General features: G+C 39.1%; 1 protein-coding gene across 4 annotated transcripts in view; it reads left to right on the top strand.

Moving 5' to 3' along the window:
* The window catches only part of TBL1XR1 (TBL1X/Y related 1), a 237,079-nt gene extending 219,511 nt beyond the window's left edge, over window positions 1-17,568 (top strand). For all 4 annotated transcript variants that reach the window (XM_026705740.2, XM_087933496.1, XM_026705741.2 and 1 more), the window contains 11 exons: window positions 902-1,034; window positions 1,831-1,972; window positions 3,113-3,176; window positions 3,292-3,389; window positions 4,573-4,633; window positions 6,860-6,981; window positions 10,078-10,152; window positions 11,398-11,525; window positions 13,177-13,342; window positions 15,565-15,666; window positions 17,398-17,568. In XM_026705740.2, coding sequence (XP_026561525.1) covers window positions 902-1,034; window positions 1,831-1,972; window positions 3,113-3,176; window positions 3,292-3,389; window positions 4,573-4,633; window positions 6,860-6,981; window positions 10,078-10,152; window positions 11,398-11,525; window positions 13,177-13,342; window positions 15,565-15,666; window positions 17,398-17,424 — 1,118 coding nt within the window. In that variant the 3' untranslated portion in view covers window positions 17,425-17,568. The remainder of the gene's footprint in view (window positions 1-901; window positions 1,035-1,830; window positions 1,973-3,112; window positions 3,177-3,291; window positions 3,390-4,572; window positions 4,634-6,859; window positions 6,982-10,077; window positions 10,153-11,397; window positions 11,526-13,176; window positions 13,343-15,564; window positions 15,667-17,397) is intronic.
* The last annotated feature ends 1,855 nt before the right edge of the window (window positions 17,569-19,423 follow it).

Raw genomic sequence — 19,423 nt, 5'->3', positions numbered from 1 at the left:
TTAAACTAAGGTAATTCTAATCTGGTCAAGTAGGGAATTTAAATCACCACCTCACTCCTTAAAGACCAACATATAAATTCTACTACAATGTCTTCAAACTGGAACCCCCTGAATATTAAGGCTATTATGTGTCGTAATATTCCTGACTCAAGCTCCATGGACTTGAGTTGATGGAAACTGTAGTCCAAACCTATCAAAGGACATCATCCTCTTACTTTAGGACTAAAATGTACACACAATCAATGACAAGGACATGGAGTTTTATTTCCTTTTTAATATTCAGTTACTTTTAAAAAGGGGGTATGGAACTTTGCTAAGAAGAATTCTAGTAGAAGTGTGAGATAGCACATTAACAACAAATCTACGAGAGTAAAAAGAGTGAACCAAATACAGGTAGTCCTCAACTTATGACCATAATCAAGCCCAAATTTCTGCTCCTAAGTGGGACATATGTTGAATGAGTTTTGCCCCATTTCACAGCTTTTCTTGCAACAGTTGTTAACTAAATCCCTGCAGAATGATGTTAAAATTAGTAACACAGTTGTCAAATGAATCGGGCTTCTCTGTTGGATTTTGGTCACAAAAGGGGATCATATGACCCTGGGACACTGCAAACCATCATAGTTGCCCAGGGTCTGGATCTTGATCACCAAGCCCTAGAGATGCCACAAGGGTCATAAGGGTGAAAAACAATCCTAAGTCACTTTTTTCTGTGCCGTTGTAACTTTGAACAGTCACTAAATGAGCTGTTGTAAGTTGAGGACTACCTGCAATAAAAGCGATGATGTCCCTAGGTATTCCATCAACGAGATGTAGGGTATGAATGAATAATAACAATAACAAAGCAACAATAATTTAATGGCAACATACCTCCCCTTTCCTTATGGTTTCTTTTGGATAGATAATCATACAGATATGATGGAAGTGGATGGTGATGTTGAAATCCCACCTAACAAAGCAGTGGTGCTGCGGGGTCACGAATCTGAAGTTTTCATCTGCGCCTGGAACCCTGTCAGTGATCTTTTGGCCTCAGGGTATGCTTTCCTAAAGAAGTTGAAAATGTAACTTCTCTTTTCCAGCTTTGATCCTGAGGAAAACTTCTTCATTTCCATATCTTCCTAACTTGTTGAGTTGGAAATGTAGGAAACGGAGACTTTTGATTTTGATTCACATAAGACACTTGCATGAAAAAGGGAATGTAAGACGAAGCTCTTCTGGTTTAGTTGGTTGTCAGGTTATCTTGTCTAAAGTCCAAGGAGTTTGAATCTTGTTACGGGAATCATCTCTATGTAGCGGATGATTGTACGGGCAGGCCTCGAGTTACAGCCATAACGGAGCTTTCAATTATAGTTGAAAGTTGTGAGAGTCGAAAGTTTGCTGGTCACTTGATTTTATGACTCTTATTGCTTTGGTTGTTAGGTGAACCAAAGGTTTGCTAGGGACCAATTTCGGTGAAAACCATAATTAACTGCCAATGTTTATTATAAAACACAGTCAAGTGACTGGGATGCTATGAATATCCATAAATGCAGTCCAATCACCTAGCACTTGGAGCATGGTCATGTGACCAGAGGGATTCCCCAGTCTTCAGAACTTCAAATCCGGGTCCTAAGTAACCCAGGGAGAGATCTATTGGAACTTCAAATGATTATTAAGTGACTAGTTGTCAGTCAAGGTCTTTATAACTGAATAGGTATTCAATTGTATGGTAGTACATTTTTTTCTTGATGCTTTCCAAGAACGCTCCCTGTTCTTCTTCTCTTTTAAGTCATTGGTGAGCTTGACTGAAAAGAATTGTATTTTGTTTTAAGGAAGCTGTTTGTTTTGCAGATCTGGAGATTCAACGGCAAGAATATGGAATCTTAGTGAAAACAGTACCAGCGGATCTACGCAGCTGGTGCTTCGGCACTGTATACGAGAAGGAGGGCAAGATGTACCAAGTAACAAAGATGTAACATCTCTGGATTGGAATGTGAGCAAAATTCCCATGTTCAAATTAATAATCATATTTTGAGCTCCAAACACATGCGTTCTTGGAGGTTACCACTTCCAGATTTCCATGAGCGCTATAGATACCTGTTTTATTCCTGCTGTGGTAGAACCAAGCCCAAGAGGTCTTCTGCTGATTTAGGGTGTACCAGAGAGATTAAATATACAGTTTTTCAAAAAGCTTTCAAAATTCAGCAGTCTTTGCAAATTGGGTTTTTACTGTACTGTATTCGTCTTATGGAGATTCTCAGCCATCCAGGTCATGGTTGTCCCAAAGGTGCTTTTTCAACAGGCAATTGGACTTTTAAACAAGCTGCCTCTTGAAAAAGCACCTTTGGGACTATAGCGTATTAGAGTTATGAAAATGTGACTCCAGAGAATGTGAAGCAAATGTGGAACAGCAGCATGGGTGAACAAAAGCAATCTTCAAACTTTTCAGATAATCTTGGCAGAAACAAGGAATACATTCACCTGCAATTGAATCTTTGTGCAATAAAAAACTCATTCTAGAGTCAAATCAAAATGAATTAACTCAATCATCAAAAAGTCTTTCACACAGAAGTTTAGGGAACAACTCTCAAAAGTTCACTGAGGGAAAGATACGAAGAAGCGATAGATTTGCAAGAAGATCAGTGTGAAATGAGATATTCTTTAAAACTTTCTATGTTAAAATGGCTAGCCACTGATTCCTGAGAGGCTTTGGAACATTTTTTTTTCCTCCAAAGGTATTTGTAACGGGATACATTAAATATACCTTTGAGGTTTTAGTAATGCCCAAAATGATTCAGAGTTGAGCTGGTCTGATCCCCAGATTCTGTTGTGATATTATGAGAAGTGAAAAATGATCATAAGGAGATAGGGACACTTTAAGCAAGAAAATCATGGGTTATTTCAGGTTGAAACATTTTGCACATCTCCTTATGTCTAGCAGTTCTTCAAATAAATGACTTTTCTTGATTGGGAAGATATGATCACACTTATGAAACACGAAAGCTTTGAGAGGGGATGTGTATAATTCGCACACTTTGCACATCTCTTAAACCAGAGGAAGCATGCTCTGTTTGAAGATTACAGACTCTTAGAACACGTAGTAATAGAATAATGCTTATACTTTGAATTCCAGAGTGAAGGTACGCTTCTAGCAACGGGATCGTATGATGGTTTTGCAAGGATATGGACTAAAGATGGTGAGAGCAACATTATTAGTTATTTTCCTCTTTTAAAGGTAAAATATGACAGGAGGAATTATTTCAAATACTGTTTAGATAAATCAAAATATAACTGGTGTCCTTTCATTTTTAGGTAATCTCGCCAGCACATTAGGACAGCATAAAGGTCCCATATTTGCATTAAAATGGAATAAGAAAGGGAACTTCATTTTAAGTGCAGGTGTGGACAAGGTAAGACGACATTGGTTTATTTGAAATACATTGCTGCAGATAAAAATATGAAGATAGTTTAGGATAAGGGTGTCACACTGGCGGCCCTTAGGCTGGATGCATCATGCATGGGCCACACCCACCCTGGCTCCACAAAGGCAAAAAAAGTCACAATACATCATGTGACATGATCCACTTTGACACCTGTGGCTTAGGATATGGAACACAAAAAATGAAGTGTTCTTTAGAAACAATTTAGTTGTTTCCCTTTACTATTAGCATCTAGTAAGCATAACTGATGCCACCCTTTTTCTAAATAAATTGTGGTCAAGTGTAGGAATACAAGTAGTTTTCTACTTACAACCACAATTAGGCCCCAAATATCTGTTGCTGAGCAAGGCATTTGTTAAGTTAGTTTTGCCCCATTTTACGACCTTTTTTGCACTATTGTTAAGTGAACCATTGCAATGATTCGCTTAACAATAAGCGAATCAAAACAAAAAGCAGATCAGGCTTCTCCCATTGACTTTTGCTTGTGGGAAGCCAGCTAGGAAAGTTGCAAGTGATGATCCCATGATCCCAGAACAATGCAACTGTTAGGAATACCTGCCAGTTGCTAAGCCCCCGAATTTTGATCACATGACCATGGGGATGCTACAGCAGTCATAATTGTGAAAAATGGCCATAACCGACTTTTTTCAGCGGCGTCACAACTTTGGTCACTAAAAAAAACCAGTTGTAAGTCAAAAACTATCTGTATAGTCCTAATAGACTTCAAATTATGGAATCCTCCGTACTCTCTGAGCTTGGTTGTTTTCTTGCAGGTGTTTCATTAACCGACTAGGTAACATCTTCAGTGCTACAAGACTGTGGTTCAGCAATGAACATTTACCTAGTTGGATAATTAAATATCTGCAACAAAATAATCAAACTTGGAGAGCTCCACAGTTCAACCCTGCGCTACAATTTTTTTTTTCTAATTTACTTTTTTTGAGTTAAAAAAGTTGTGTTATAAACTTAGAACATACAGGTAACATGGCAGTGATAAGGAAAGCCTACAGTTTATATCCTTCTACTCATTAGCCTTTAAAAGGGAATCCAATCTTTAGAAAATATAGTCCTAAATATCATGGTTTCAGTTGATTTGGTAAATTTAAACATATTCAAAATTGTAAATCAGTTTTTGTTCTATTTTTTAATTCAGACCACAATTATTTGGGATGCACATACTGGAGAAGCCAAACAGCAGTTTCCTTTTCATTCTGGTATGTATTTTCTCTTCAGATTAAAGAGGAAACAGCTCATAAACCAGTGTTTTGTGATTTGGTTAATAGTTTTTGAGGGGTTTTTTTGTGTGTGTGTGTGTGTGTGTGTGTGTGTGTGTGTGTGTGTGTGTGTGTGTGTGTGTGTATGCTTACAGTTAGCACATATTTCCAACAGCACTACTAGTTGGTATTCCAGTTAATTCAGCTGTGGGGAAATTACAGGCTCTTTTAAAAATAAAATTTCTGTCTTGTTTCAGATTTCCTCCTATTGACAAAAAGAGGAAACTGGTTTAATTAACTTTCTCCTGAGTCAGTTCAACTTCTACATTTGCATTGCTACCAACAACGTATTGGAGTAGACTGCTTTCTTGATTGGATTTTACTTAAAATAATGATTTATATTCTTCACATTTCATTATACAGGTAGTCCTTGTTTAACATCCAGCAACCTTTGTCCAGCAACCATTTAAAGTTACAGTGATGCTGAACAAAGAGTCCTACAACCACTCCTTGAAGTTCTGGCCTTTGCAATGCCCTCCAACCCTAGTCAAATGAATAACATTTGGATTCCAGCTCACACTTTGCTATTGAGCAGTGTTCACACATACTGTACACTCCTTCCTCACATGCATCACTTCCTCATCACTTCTCCTCTTTGTTTGCATGCATTGCAATGTCTTCTCTCCACTCTTGAGATTGTGCTACTCTGCAACATCCATACCCTCCATGTTTGGCCTGCATTGGGTCTTCCCCCTCGTGACAATTTCACACTCCTTACCTGGGACTCCCACTGTTTTCCACTTAACAGCCTGCACATTTTGGGATTAAGACAGCAACTGCAAGTATGTGATGACCTGGGGCATGGCACACAGGCAACACAGTTAAATAATCAAGAAGAGTCCCTTTAATTATCTCCAACTTTGCCCCCAATATCCAGGCTATCTTTGGCTGGAGAAAAACTCTCTCAGGAACAGCCTTTAAGTGGAGAAAATTCAGTCCAAAAACAAAGTATATACAAATTGTAACTAAAAATTCAAACAAACCACGCTACAGTAATTAACTTGACAGGGCAGGAGAAGGAATTACAGCCTTGAAAGCACAGCCAAACACACACAATTGGGAAGACGCCAAGAACCCAGATAAGCCTTGATGATACCAGATAATTCACGATTTGCTTCCAACAACTTTCTGTGCTTAGCTTCCCATTTTAAATACTGTGTTCCCAGCTGCAGCTAATGAAGAGAATCAGGGCCCTTTCCTCCCCCATAAGCCATGCAACTCACATTGCTCCCTCTCTGTTCCTCCCTGCGTGCCCTAGGATGAAGAGGAGATGGCCCTGGGTCTTCCTCTGAATTCCTCCTGATTTGCTCTACCTCTTCCCTGTTCTGCCCAGCCGGACTTTTCCCTTCCCCAGTTTCTTTCACAGCCAGCGGAGCCACACTCCCACTCCCTGTCAGCTGCTCGGCCTTCCCCTCCGAATCAGATTCCTACAAAGGCATGACAAACTTCCTGGATTACTTTCATTAAACAATGCAGTCCCATGACATTGTGCTTAACAACCACATCACTTAGTGGCAGAAATCCCAGTTCCACTCTCCACTATAATTTGAGGACTACCTATATTCTTTCAGCGCTAAATAGTGCATATCAATTTTCATACAATGTGTGCCTCTTATATTCCACATTAGTTGATCCATGTGATGAATTTTCAGTGATGGAGTGAAAACCTTTCCATGTTAGAACTAATCCTTCCATAATGCAAATATTTCAGTAAGTCAGTGCCAAAATGTCTGGTGACCTTCAGAAATCAATGTTGTCACTGATACTTTTCTTGGTAGATGTAAAGATGGGAACAGTGTGGCATTGGTATATCCGGTGGTTATACCACAGTCCAACTTTCTCTGTTCTTAGATTATAATTTTGTAAGAAGATTGTAGTGTAAGAATTTCCCATATACCTTTGAGTTGGAAGAAAAGTAGAATATAAATATGACAAAAGCAGGATATAAAACTGACAAATTAGATAAGACAAATTCTGATTGTCATATTCACAACTCTTCTTCAAGTATAAACAGTCTCTCCTTGAATCTTTCCAAAATGAACTTTGCATTCTAAATTCTGTTTGCTCTAAATGATGAGATCGCCAGTCATCTCATCATTTTCATTTGCTAATTATTGCAAAGAAAATTTATTTCTTCTGACTTTTTTCTTTCTTTTTTCTCAATAGCACCAGCGTTAGATGTTGACTGGCAGAGCAACAACACATTTGCCTCCTGTAGTACAGATATGTGTATTCATGTCTGTAAATTAGGTCAAGATAAACCCATCAAAACCTTCCAGGGCCACACAGTAAGTAAAATTTTCTTTAGCTATTATCCATGTAGTATATATGTGAAGCAAAATAAGAGAATGTTCACACCAGTCTATCCCAACCCACCACACATCCTCTCGATGTGTTGGGTTACAATTCCCATAATTCACGATCTTCAGATTATCAAAAATTCAACCTGAACTTATTTGGAGGACATCAATAACAACAAAGGTTGAAGCACAGTTTGTTATTTTTTCGTCCCTGTATGTAAACTGTCTAAGGGCTAGGGTTAGGGTTATTTGTTAAAAGTCACAGTTCTCAATTAAAGAAAAGGTGTCAGTTTTCTATAGACATTGAACATGTTTCAAGAATGAATTCAGCTAGTCTTCAGGGAAAGTAAAGGTTATACACCATTCAATTTCTGCAATTTGTACACCCTTTATGAAGTCTGTATTCTGTTGCTGTGGAAGTTGTAATGCTATTGCAATACTATTTAGAGGGTGTTCTTGGTTGGGGGAGAAACTAAAAGAGAATAAAGAGAAGGTCCCAAATACCAAGAACCCTCTGTCAAGCGCCAAGGAAATCAGGAGATTCAGGCAGTTCAAATGAGTATAAATTAGTATATTTATTGCAAGGTTATTAAGCTCTCTACAAGAATCTGACCAAAAGATGGTCAAGGGGAATGAGTGGGAGATAAAAGGACCTTAGATTTCTTGTGGGCCAACAGGGACTTGTGACTTATGATATGTTTGATCCCTCCCGCAGGCTCAGCTTGGTCATCGCCTACACCTTACTACTAAATTTTTATTTTATTTTATTTTATTTATTTATTTTTTGTGAAATGTATTTGCTGCCCATCTCATATCAAACTACTCTGGGCAGCTTGCAGCATAAAAACATTAAAACTGACAGATATCAGATAACAACGCAGATAAAACAAAATTGTTCACACAAGATGGCAAAGGAGGGATAGGGATCCTGGGGGTGGGGTGGGTGGGAGCGAGGTGGATGGGATTAGCTTTTAATTAACCAACCATTTCCAGTGTGAAGCTCCTCCATTGGGTGCCAAGTCATCTGGCAGAGGCCAATCTCACCTCAGATAAGATATTCCAGAGAAGGCCCTTCTCCTGGACTCTAAATTACTTTTTAGTAATACTGACCCCCTTAAAGACTTAACCTGCTGTGGGACTTCCGGTTTGAGCTTCTTTGGCGACAGATCAAAACCTCGTCTCTCTGAGGCTTCGATCCTTGCTCGCCGCTGGAGCGCCCCAAGCCGGCTGGTTTTGGGACTAAGCCACCCCATAGAGGTGGTGAAGAGGGGGGAGACTGCCTGCAGGGTTGAGGAGAGCCGCATCTCTCCTCCCCAACTGGCCATTACTCCCTTTCCTGAAGGTGGTTTGTGGTGGTCAGAAATGGCCACCACAAAGAAGAACTCGACTGGAAAAGAATGTGCAGGAGGAAGATAAGAAGAGAAAATTTTGATTGACCGGGTCAAACAGCAAAAGCAATAAATAAGGTACCCTGGAATTTAAACTTAACAACATTGTTCCCAAAGAAGATTTTGAAGCTGCGAAGGAGAGAGAGAAGGGAAAGGATTAGGGTTTTTTTTCTTCCCTTCCTTATACTGATTGCTAAGAGACTTAAGCAAGAAATAGAAAAAAAAATCCACTTTGACATTAATAGGCATCTAAGCTGAAAATAAAAGTCAAAGGCATAATAAAGATTTCTGGACATTTAAAAGTTTTTAAAAGCAGGAAAGGAGAAAAAAAAAGAATAAAAGGGCAGGATCTGGAAAAATGGAGGAGACTGCCTGGAATTAAGGAATAGAACTGTAATTAAAAGGAACTTACATTGAAATTTTAATGAGATTCCTCAAAGATACATTTTAATTGAAACTTGGTAACAAAATAATAGAACCCCAGGAAGAGAAAGTGGAAAAAAGAAGCAAATAGAAACAGCCTTGGATTATTTGGATTATTTGGTGATTTTTGGTTTTTGCATCTAGATGACTAAAATTAACCGGGTTTAAAAGTTTTTAAAATGGTATCACTCTTAGAAGAACTGAAAACGGAACTTTAAAAATGGAAAGAAGATGCACAAGAAGGGAGAAGTTCTTTTGGCTTCGTGTTTCTATTCTTAGAAATGGAGATCTGGAACTATGAGAAGCAACAAGAAACGCTTGCAGAACAAGAAGATTGGGACAAAGAAGAAGCCATCTTTAATGATCAAATAATTTTAAGGCGGGGGGGGGGAAGCGGGGAAAGAGAGTGAAAGGTTTAAGACTAGAAAAAAACAACCAAAAAGAAGAACAATTTGAAAGATAAGTATAATATTAGAAAGCAACAGAAGATGGGATTACAGATGAGAAAGTTAGAAGTAGAGAGACGAGGGGGTAAAAAGGGGAGGGAGAAGAAGAGGGGGAAGAAGGCAAGGAAAATAAGTTGTAAAAAACAGAAACAAGAAATGGAGAAACAGAAATAGATAAAAGATATAAGGATTGTAACCATAAGCTTATTTAGAGATAATGGGTGAAAATTTAATTGCAAAAGGGATTCTGCAAAGGTACAAAAGATAGCATTGTTATATTACAAATAGAAATAATTTTAGAAAATATGATGATGGATAAAATATTTACTGTAATGTAGTGGGATGTTTGTTAATAAATGAATTAAAATGATTGAGAGAATTAAAAGGGAACATTTTTAATTATTAGTAATGATTTATAAAATGGTTATAAAATGGTTATAAAATATAAAATGGTAATAAGATATGGAATAGAATATAAAAATGACCATGAAATTGACTTTTGTGTCTGTATGAAGAAGTGATAACCTGGGACCATGCTATTTTCAAAAAAGATGTTTTATTTGTATTTTGTTTTTGTGAAAACCCAAAAAAAATTTCAAAAAAAAAAAAGATTTAACCTGCTGTAAAGCTCCAACATACAAACTCAGTCAATTCTCCTAAGTATGTTTTCTGTCCCTGGATTACTTAGAGCCGGACATTTTCACTATATTTTCTACAATTGTCCCCTTCCTGTTTTTTTCTGGGGAATCATCCTCCCCCCTTTAATCTGACGATTCTCTTACAAAGAAAACTGAGATTCTAATATCTCTCTTGCTGCTTATTTTCAGAATGAAGTAAACGCAATCAAATGGGACCCCACTGGTAATCTTCTGGCTTCTTGTTCTGATGACATGACTCTAAAGGTAAAAATGTATTGCCCCTCTGGGTGATTTTGGACTCCTGTCGCGAAATCATTGGGAAAACATTTTTCTCCCATCTATGCTTGTCGTTTTAATCTTTATTTCTGTATCTACTTGATTGCACCGTGGAAGCCCTAGCTGCCTGTAACTGGCTGAGCCCTACAGCTGCTATGTGACTCCTGTTCCTAAACTTGCAGGAGTTGATAATGTGCAAAAGAATTGCTTTCTTGACCATAAGAGGGCTCATGCTTCTGAATAAGAACTAGGATGATGATGATAGTGATAGAGATGATGGAGGAGGAAGAAGAGTTGTGATATTTATGCAACACTATGAAAGAAGATGAACACTCAGCTTCTACTCTAGGTCTCAGAAAGTAGAGCAGTGATGGTGAAATTTTTGAGCTCAATATGTCAAAAATTCAAAAAATGCCTGACATGATTCACACAGAGAGAAAAGTTCTCTGTTTCCATCCCAGCCCCTAATTTAGGTCACTAGGAGGCAGTAGAGGCCTGGACATTGATTTCAGCCCTAGCACCACCATTGCCACTCAAAAGACCATTCCCTCAAAGCATGCGAGTGCACCTCACTCATCTTCCATGACTTCCTAAGATTGCATGAAAGCACATTCCCATTCTCAAACAAGTCTTGGACGTTCCAGAGGCCCCACCTCTGTCCCATGACTTCCAGAGGCCGCGCCAGAGCAAAGCCCATTCTCACACGGCCTCTGCAAATTGAAAATGGCATGAGAAGGAGGGTGTGCTGTCGAGAATAGATGTTGGGTGTTGGTGACAGCTGGTGCTTCACCCAAACATTGAGGCATGTCACCTTTGACATGCATGTTATAGGTTTTCCGTCACTGAAGTTAAGAGTCTTCTACCAATGTGGAAGTCAGATCAACTTGCTTGGAGTGAGGGATGAAATCTGAAATATTATATCAGTCTGCAATCCTTCCCTATAGAAATTGTGTGCACACTCATATATAATCACAATTTTTCTAATGTAAAGCTACCATAAGTTGATATTTCAACAATGTAAATCTAAATAAAAGCCCATGTTTTAAAAATATAACCTCATTCTTGAGTATTACTGTCTCATACCTGAGGTATTAAAAAGAAAACAAATTAAAATGCTCTTTTTTCCCTTTTTTGTTGTGTTTTGCTTTAAAACCCTGCAAGATTTACGAGGACCTCTTTACCTACAATTAAATAAAGCTTGATTGTTGTTTTCTTTATTCACTTTTCTATTAGATCTGGAGTATGAAGCAAGATAACTGTGTTCACGATCTGCAGGCCCACAACAAAGAAATTTATACTATCAAATGGAGCCCGACAGGGCCAGGAACAAACAATCCAAATGCCAATTTAATGTTAGCAAGGTAAGGTTTCCCTGTGTAGGAGGAGAAAAAATGAAGCCAATAATTTTGTTTAATGACTTTTCTGAGCTGGTCTAGAAACTGTTTATTGAGATTAAATATAGACACCATGCCCTCTTCTGCCACTTGGATATAGAAATGGTTCCATAACTGTGCTTCAGGGTTTTTCTATGAAAATATGGAAAATATTCAGAAACAATATCCTTTTTATGGAATTTCTTCTCTCCTTTTTCTTTTTTTCCTTCAGAATTTAACGTGTAAACCCATTAACTCAAATTACCTCTAAAGAACACAGTGGTTTTGCTACCATCATCAATCCCTTTCCTGATTTGGAAATTCTTTTATTATTATTTTTTCACATTTTAATTGCTTTTTAATATATAAGGTAGCATAAATAGATGGAATATTGGGGAAGATAACTGTTCCTTTTTAAACATAATTGGGGAATCAAATTTACATTTATTAAATACATTGAAATCAAGTTTAATTGGGTTCTCTTAGTTTTATAGATCAGGGTACAGATACCACACAATTTACGAGCCCAGAATTGTGAAGTCATTGCAGTCATAAGCATCATCTGACTGGATGCATGCATACATGCATAAATACATACATACGTATGTTTGCAGCAGTCATTAAGTGAAAACTGTGGCATTAAGCAAATAAATTATCCCCAATGGGTATCATTTTGCTGGAAACTGGCAAATTGTAGATTATGACTACAGGATGCTTCATAGAGTTGTAACGATGAGTCAGTTGCCAAGTGCCCAATATGTGATCACATGACTGTGGGGGAGGGCTTATAGCTGTAACTTCAAAAACTTCCTAGGGGTGGGACTTCCAAAGCATCCATTAATATTTCCTAAATTCCCATCTCTCTCCAGAATATAAACTAGGCAAGGAGGAGGTACCTTGCAGTAGCATGCTTTGAATGATGGTTCTACTACCCAATCATCATGTAACTAACCCCATAGAAAGCTTATATATTACATAGCACAAGCATTCAACATCATGTACTTAAGTTACAATATAAAGTCCTTTTCCTGACACACTTCACTGCTGACTTCTTCAACAGCCAAGTTGCTCAATGTCACCTAAATTGTTGCTCAATGTCACCTAAATGACTGATGTAATTGCTTTTTTCATTCAAGACGGGCAGAATTTCCATCCTACTCCTGAATAGTATTCCGCATTTTTCCATGTCTCAGAAGTTCTAAGAAATGCAGTGTAACAGCCAGTTTTTCATAGTGACCACCACCAAGAGAGAGAAGATGTCCAATTTGGAAGTCAAGAGTCTCTTTACGATTGTAGTGGGAGTCCCAAAGGTGCTTTTTCAGGAGGCAACTGGACTTTGTTTTTTTCTTTGAAGACATTTTGCTTCTCATCCAAGAAGTTTCTTCAGCTCTGACAGAATAGTGGGGAACAACAATATCCACTCCTGCCAGAGCTGAAGAAGCTTCTTGGATAAGAAGCAAAATGTCTTCAAAGAAAAAAACAAAGTCCAGTTGCCTCCTAAAAAAGCACCTTTGGGACAATCATGACCTGAATGACTGAGAATCTCTACAGACAATTGTAGTGTGAGGTACATTTTATAAATAAATATATAAATTACAGTTACAATTAACAATTATTGTTTTCCTCTTGTCTTTGGTAGTGCATCCTTTGATTCTACAGTCAGGTTATGGGACGTAGACCGAGGGATTTGCATCCATACCTTGACGAAACATCAAGAACCTGTGTACAGTGTAGCTTTCAGTCCTGATGGTAGATATTTGGCCAGTGGTTCTTTCGACAAATGTGTACACATCTGGAATACACAGGTATGTTTCCTGGAGCACTAGTAATTTTATCAACTTATTTTTATTACCTATTAAAGGTTTCTTATGGCCTTAATCAGATCAGCTTCAGTGGGAAAGACAGAAGGATAACATTGTTATTCCTTACCATTAAAGAAAAGCAATTTGTTATGCTTTGAGGGAGTGCAGATCATTTTATAGATTAGCTAATGAAGGCTGTCCCTGTCTTTTTCTCATATTCTGAACATTTAAAGTTGACTACTGTAATTTTCACCTCTTCTCACCTCCCACCAGAAAACCAAAGCCATCTGTAAAATTTGAGAAATATTTTGTACTTTCTCTGCCATTGAAAGTAGCAAAAGTTTTTCAGAGCTGGCTTAGGAAAGTTGTGCTTGCTATATTTATCAGTGGTCCTTACAAGAAGCTGTGTCTTTTTTCTGGGCCACCAGAAAAGGAATCCTGGTGTCCCAGGAGTTAGAATGTAGTATTGCAGGCAAATTCTACCCATAGCCTGGAGTTCTGTCCTGACCAGGCACAAGATTGACTTTACCAACTTCTGAGGTTAGATTGTTCGAAGCAATATGCTGTGGTTGTAAACTGACCAGAGAGTGCTGTAAAGCAGTATCAAATGGTACCAGAGGTGGCATTCAGCAGGTTCTGACCAGTTCTGAAGAACCAGTGGCAGAAATTTTGAACAGTTCAGAGAACCAGCAAATACCTGACTGGCCCAGCCCCCATCTGTTCTCTGCCTCCCAAGTCCCAGCTGATCAGTTGGGTCTTCTTTTGTTGCCCTGCACAGGTGAATGGAGCTGGAAAGCAGGTTAGTGGGATGAGGAGAGAATGGGATTTTGCAGTATCCTTCCCCCAGGAGTGGGGAGGGAATGGAGATTTTACAGTATCCTTCCCCTGCCACCCCCACAGAACTAGTTGTTAGGAGTATAAGTCACCTAACAGGTATTTGGGTGAGAAATATATAAACCAGGATAGACATTTTAATACTGTCTCTTTAAGGGAATGCAAGAGCATGCAATAGGGTGTAGTTTCTCAAACAGCCATAAGATGGAGCCAGAAACCTGGGTTGTTTAGTCTTAGTCTCAGAAGAGAGTGTGTCTGAGTATCTCTGTTTCCTTCTGTTGGAAAGTATTGCTGTTCCTCCATTTTTCCTAATTGACTGATATTACTGGATTTGATGTAATTCTGATACTGAACTGTTTTTGACACTGGAATTTGATATTTGGATTATCCCTGGATTGAAAAACTGATTTACCTGTAAATGACTTTTGGACTGCTTATTTTGGACTTTGCTTAAACCTTTCTGGAAGTAAAAACCTACATTTACTGTACAGTGTATCTGTGTGCTCTGTGTGTATTATTCCAACACTACTCTCTATACGTCTCCCTGTATGCGCTCATTCTCCTAACGGGGAATTACCTCAACACTAGTAGTAAAAAAGTTTGAATCCCACCACTGAATGGTACATACTGTAAGTTTTAAGTGCTATTACTGTTGCAATTCCCAAGTAACATGAATGGACCCAGGAAAAGGCTCAGCTTCTTTAAAGGGCTGTTGACAAATACAACAAGTACTTTTCCTGCTTTGGGACAAAATTTGAGAACATCTAACAGGTTTATCCAGCACTGTATTTTACTTAATGTCTGCTGCAGAAAGAACAGCTGGGCCATTAATTATTTGCATATTGCTATGACTACACAGAAACATAGAAAACTGACAACAGAAGATTTGTGACCCATCAAGTCTTCCCTTTGAGGGCTTTTCTTATTTTCTTTTTCTTTTAATTTTATTTTTAAAAAGCTTCGTTGGATGATGGAAATACGTTTATCCTAAGCATGTTAAACCTCAGTTAACTGATGATTGGCCCACTACCTGCACAGTTGGTTCCACTACTCTTTCTGTGAAGTAATACTTTCTAACATTATTTTTGAACTTACTTTCTGCAGTTATGCCCCCATGTTCTTGTTTTTTGCTTAATATTGAAAATACTGCCTTCTGGAACCTTATTTACACCCTTAATATATTTAAAGGTTTCAATCATGTGCCCCTTTTCCCTTCTGTCCTCCAGGTTATACATATTCAGTTCCTCTAATCTGTCCCAATACATAATATTCATTCGTGCCAGGAAATGCATACCTTACCGGGAGAGATAACCAGTTGATGCTTATAATACTTACATTACTTTAGCGTCATTGTGTTCTATCCCAACCTCTTGGTTTTATTGTTTTTCTAGACGGGTGCTCTGGTGCATAGTTATCGGGGGACAGGAGGCATTTTTGAGGTTTGCTGGAATGCAGCAGGAGACAAAGTTGGAGCAAGTGCTTCAGATGGTTCAGTAAGTAAAACAAAATGAGATGTTACACTTGATCAGGGGTGGGATCCTACCAGCATAACAACCGGTTCGGGGAGAGCCACGTGCGCATCAAATGTGTGCTACACAGGCGTGCGCGTTATCAGCTCTGGCGAGCATTTACCTTCTCCAGCTGACGAGAGGCACTCAGCAATATCACGTAAAGCAGGTCATCGCAGCAAACTGGTTCAGTGTCAGCTGCTCTTCAGAGCTACCGGTTCTATAGAACCGGGCTGAACCGATCGCATTCCACCCCTGCACTTGATTCTTTTTGTCACACGCCAGCATCTAAATATGCTGGGTATGTTTGGGTTCTGCTTTATTTCTGTAAAATGTAGGGTACACTTGGGCTTGTAGAATATTTCTCCTGACAATTGATTTACTACTTTAAAATAAAAATTAAATACTAAGCAATGAAGCCAATAATCTTAAGCAAGGCAAACGAACCCAAGAGTTTTGAAGAGGTGGGAAATGTTGAAGGAACTTCTCGTGAAATCCCTCACTCAAGAAAAATCCCCTGTCATACCTTCAGGATGTGTCTTAAAAGAAACAATGCTGGTAGTCCTCAACCTAACAACAGTTCATTCAGTGACTGTTCAAAGTTACAGCAACACTGCGAAAAGTGACTTATGCCCGTTTTTCAGTTATGAGTTTTCCAGCAGCTCCATCATCATGGAGATACTTGGCAACTGGTTCATACTTAGGACCGTTGCTGTGTCCCAAGGTCATGTGATTCTCCTTTTGCGATCTTTTGATGAGCAAAATCAACGGAGAAGCCAGATTCACTGAACAACCATGTTGCTAATTTATCAACGGCAGTGATTCACTTAACAACTCTGGCAAGAAAGACAGGGCAAAATCCGCTTAACAAATGTCTCACCTGACAACATAAATTTGGGGGCTCCATTGTGGTTTTAAGTCAAGGACTACCTGTAGTAGGGTTTACAAATTCCCTTCATTTGAATACATTCCAAAGAACCAAAATTCCTCAGTATCAAGATATTATTAAAAGACATGAAAAAGATTTTGTCTTGTGCTGTAAAGGCAATAAATGCAGCAGTACACATAATTCACTGGTGAGTATATTGCAAAGATAATTGCAGATCTGCCACTGAAAAGGCTCACTCTTGAGTGTTGGACCACCTCCACCAGCACTGACAGGACAATACACTGGAATATAAACTGAGAGCAAATCCCACTCCCTACTAACACTGATGATACTACCTAGTTTGGGTAATGAAATGTCTACAAGGAAACAACTAAGCTCACAGAGCAGAGGGTGTCAAACTCATTTTCAACAAGGACTGCATCAGGGCTATGGTTGACCTTCGAGGGACCGGGCAAGCGTGCCTGACTGAGTGGGCGTGGACGGAGTGGTGCCACTCACTGGGTGTGGCCAGCTGGGTGGGCGTGGCCAGCTTGCTCCCCAAACTGCTGGCATGTTTCCTCTTTGCATTAGGTAGACCGGGCCAAAGCAACACAGGATTGTCCCTTAACATTTTCCAGGACAGATCCAACCCGCAGGCCTTGAGTTGGACACCCCTATCATAGAGCACCAAGGACCCCTCATAATGAGTATAAGAATAGTGCACATTTTCTGTATTGTAGAATGCCTGTTCTTTTGTTGTTGGTGTCCAAATCTAATGCATAAATAAATTTTCTGAAACCCCTTTCCCCCCCCCCCCCCCTTTTTTCCCCCTTCCTCCCTCTTTGCAGGTTTGCGTACTAGATCTACGGAAATAGCGCTACTAGTTGGAAGCCATGGACCGACTATGAATGTGTACATAGCCAAAATGACTGTCCCCACGACCCATGTACTGCTATTGTCCCAACTGAACCATGGCCAGTCCACTACAGCCAAACCTAAAATAATTAAATACATGTACTGTACATTTTCTTTTTTTTAAAAAAAAAAGCAAAACAATTATACCCTGAAGAAGATGACAGAGTGATGTCACAGCTTGTGAAGCCTGTTCACCAAGTGCTGGAATTTGCTGCAGTCCCCCACCCCCCCAAAAAAAAACATTGGAAGTGGGAGGAAATTTAAAAAAAAAAAAAAAGCAGGACAAGAGAGAAAGAGAACCGAATTATGCAAGCAGCCCTTTGAGAGTATCAGATTGAGGAAAACTTATGTATGGTTTATTCTTTCTCCTCTCTTCTTTCTCCTCTTTTCTTTATTTTTGCCCTTTTTGAAACTTTTGTTTTTCCCTTCTTTCTGATCCCTCCCTACCACCCCAATAGGAAATGAGCAGGGTGTTTTGTTTTTTTCATGTATAGGGAAAACAAACTTGCATATCCCTGCAACAGTGATTGGTTCATTGCTTCTTCCCGTTGCGCTCTTAAGCTTTACTGATGCTTGAAGCCAGGGTGTGAAATTCTTTCTAGGTTGTGGTGGATCACTTCACTAAGATTTGGAGGGAGGGGAATCCTTTTCAGCGGTCCTTTCAATTCTCCTTAACCTTGTAGACATCTGGAAAGCGTTGCGTAGCTCTTCTTCCAGTTTAGATAAGGGGGAAGGAAACAAAACAAAACCCTGACAAACAAGGATCCACATTCCTTTATCTTTTTGTCAGATCCAGTAGTTTACAGGCTACTCAGATGCTGCACTTAGTCATTTTATTGGTGATGACCAATCCAAAAAGCAACAATCCCCATCTTGAGACATTTCTGCCAATTCTAAGCGTGTACCAAATGCAAGAAGACACACAAACGAAGACTGAGAGGCTGGAAATAGGATGCCCACAGTAGAGAACCACATCACTGGCTTGGAGAGCTTGACGGTATGGGTAGTGAGCCTTTTGTGTGTTCAGATCTTGGGGAAGGAGGTGATAGACCTTGATGAGGAGGTAGGTTCAGGTAATCCCAACACCCATGATCTGTACATTCCAAGTTTAAGCAAAACAGAAGAATTGGAGCCTCTTTTTCTTCAAAACCATGATCATAGTCCGTTTGAGTTGCACGCTGTGAAAATTGAAGCAATGGAGAGAAAGGATTTGTCTCGTTCTCAGTTTGGGAAAATGTTTCTGCTACGACCTCTGTACGACCCCCAGTTTTACTTAGTATAACCAAACTCCCAGTTGAAAGTATTTCAGCCTTTGGGGACAGCGCTTATTTCTTTTTCCCTTTCTTTGTACAAAAGCATATTTGAAGCCTCTTTGCTAAAGATTTTTCTGAAGTAAGGCACATTGTTTACTACCTTCAAGATATTGTTTCACTGGAAATTCTCCCCTCGCCCCTTCACAAAAGATGTTGAAGAGGGACCTGAGCAATTATTTGCAGCAGGGGGTTAAGATCCACTGGGCTGGTGAAGTTCCCGGTGAATGACTCCTCATATTTTTTTAAGTCAAAGGAAAGGAGGAACACCCCCTGGCAAAAACTCTTTGCTTCACGCTTCTTTAACTACTAAATGATCGGGCTTCCATACTAGAAAATAGTCTTGCACTAATTTTTCCCTGTTGCGCCCCCGTTGTTTTTTTCTTTTCTTCTTGTCTCCTTTCTCTTCACCCCACCACCCTTCAAATTTAGATTAAGTGTAAGCTGCTAAATGTTTTTCGGGAGAAAATATGATCACTACTTTTGAATGTCTTTGTTTCTTATATCAAGCCTTGCTTTTCCTTCACATTAACACTCTGCTCATATTTGATCACAAGCGATAGCAACAGTGGGACTTTCTTTTGTGCGTGTGTGCGAAAGTACAGCGTAAAGGCTGACCTGTTCCATTCTCGTTTGATGCTTCATGTCT

Source organism: Pseudonaja textilis, chromosome 4 (assembly GCF_049901715.1).
Source record: "Pseudonaja textilis isolate UNSWEBS1 chromosome 4, rPseTex1.2, whole genome shotgun sequence".
Classification (NCBI taxonomy): domain Eukaryota; kingdom Metazoa; phylum Chordata; class Lepidosauria; order Squamata; family Elapidae; genus Pseudonaja; species Pseudonaja textilis.
This window is presented reverse-complemented; position numbering and strand designations above follow the sequence as displayed.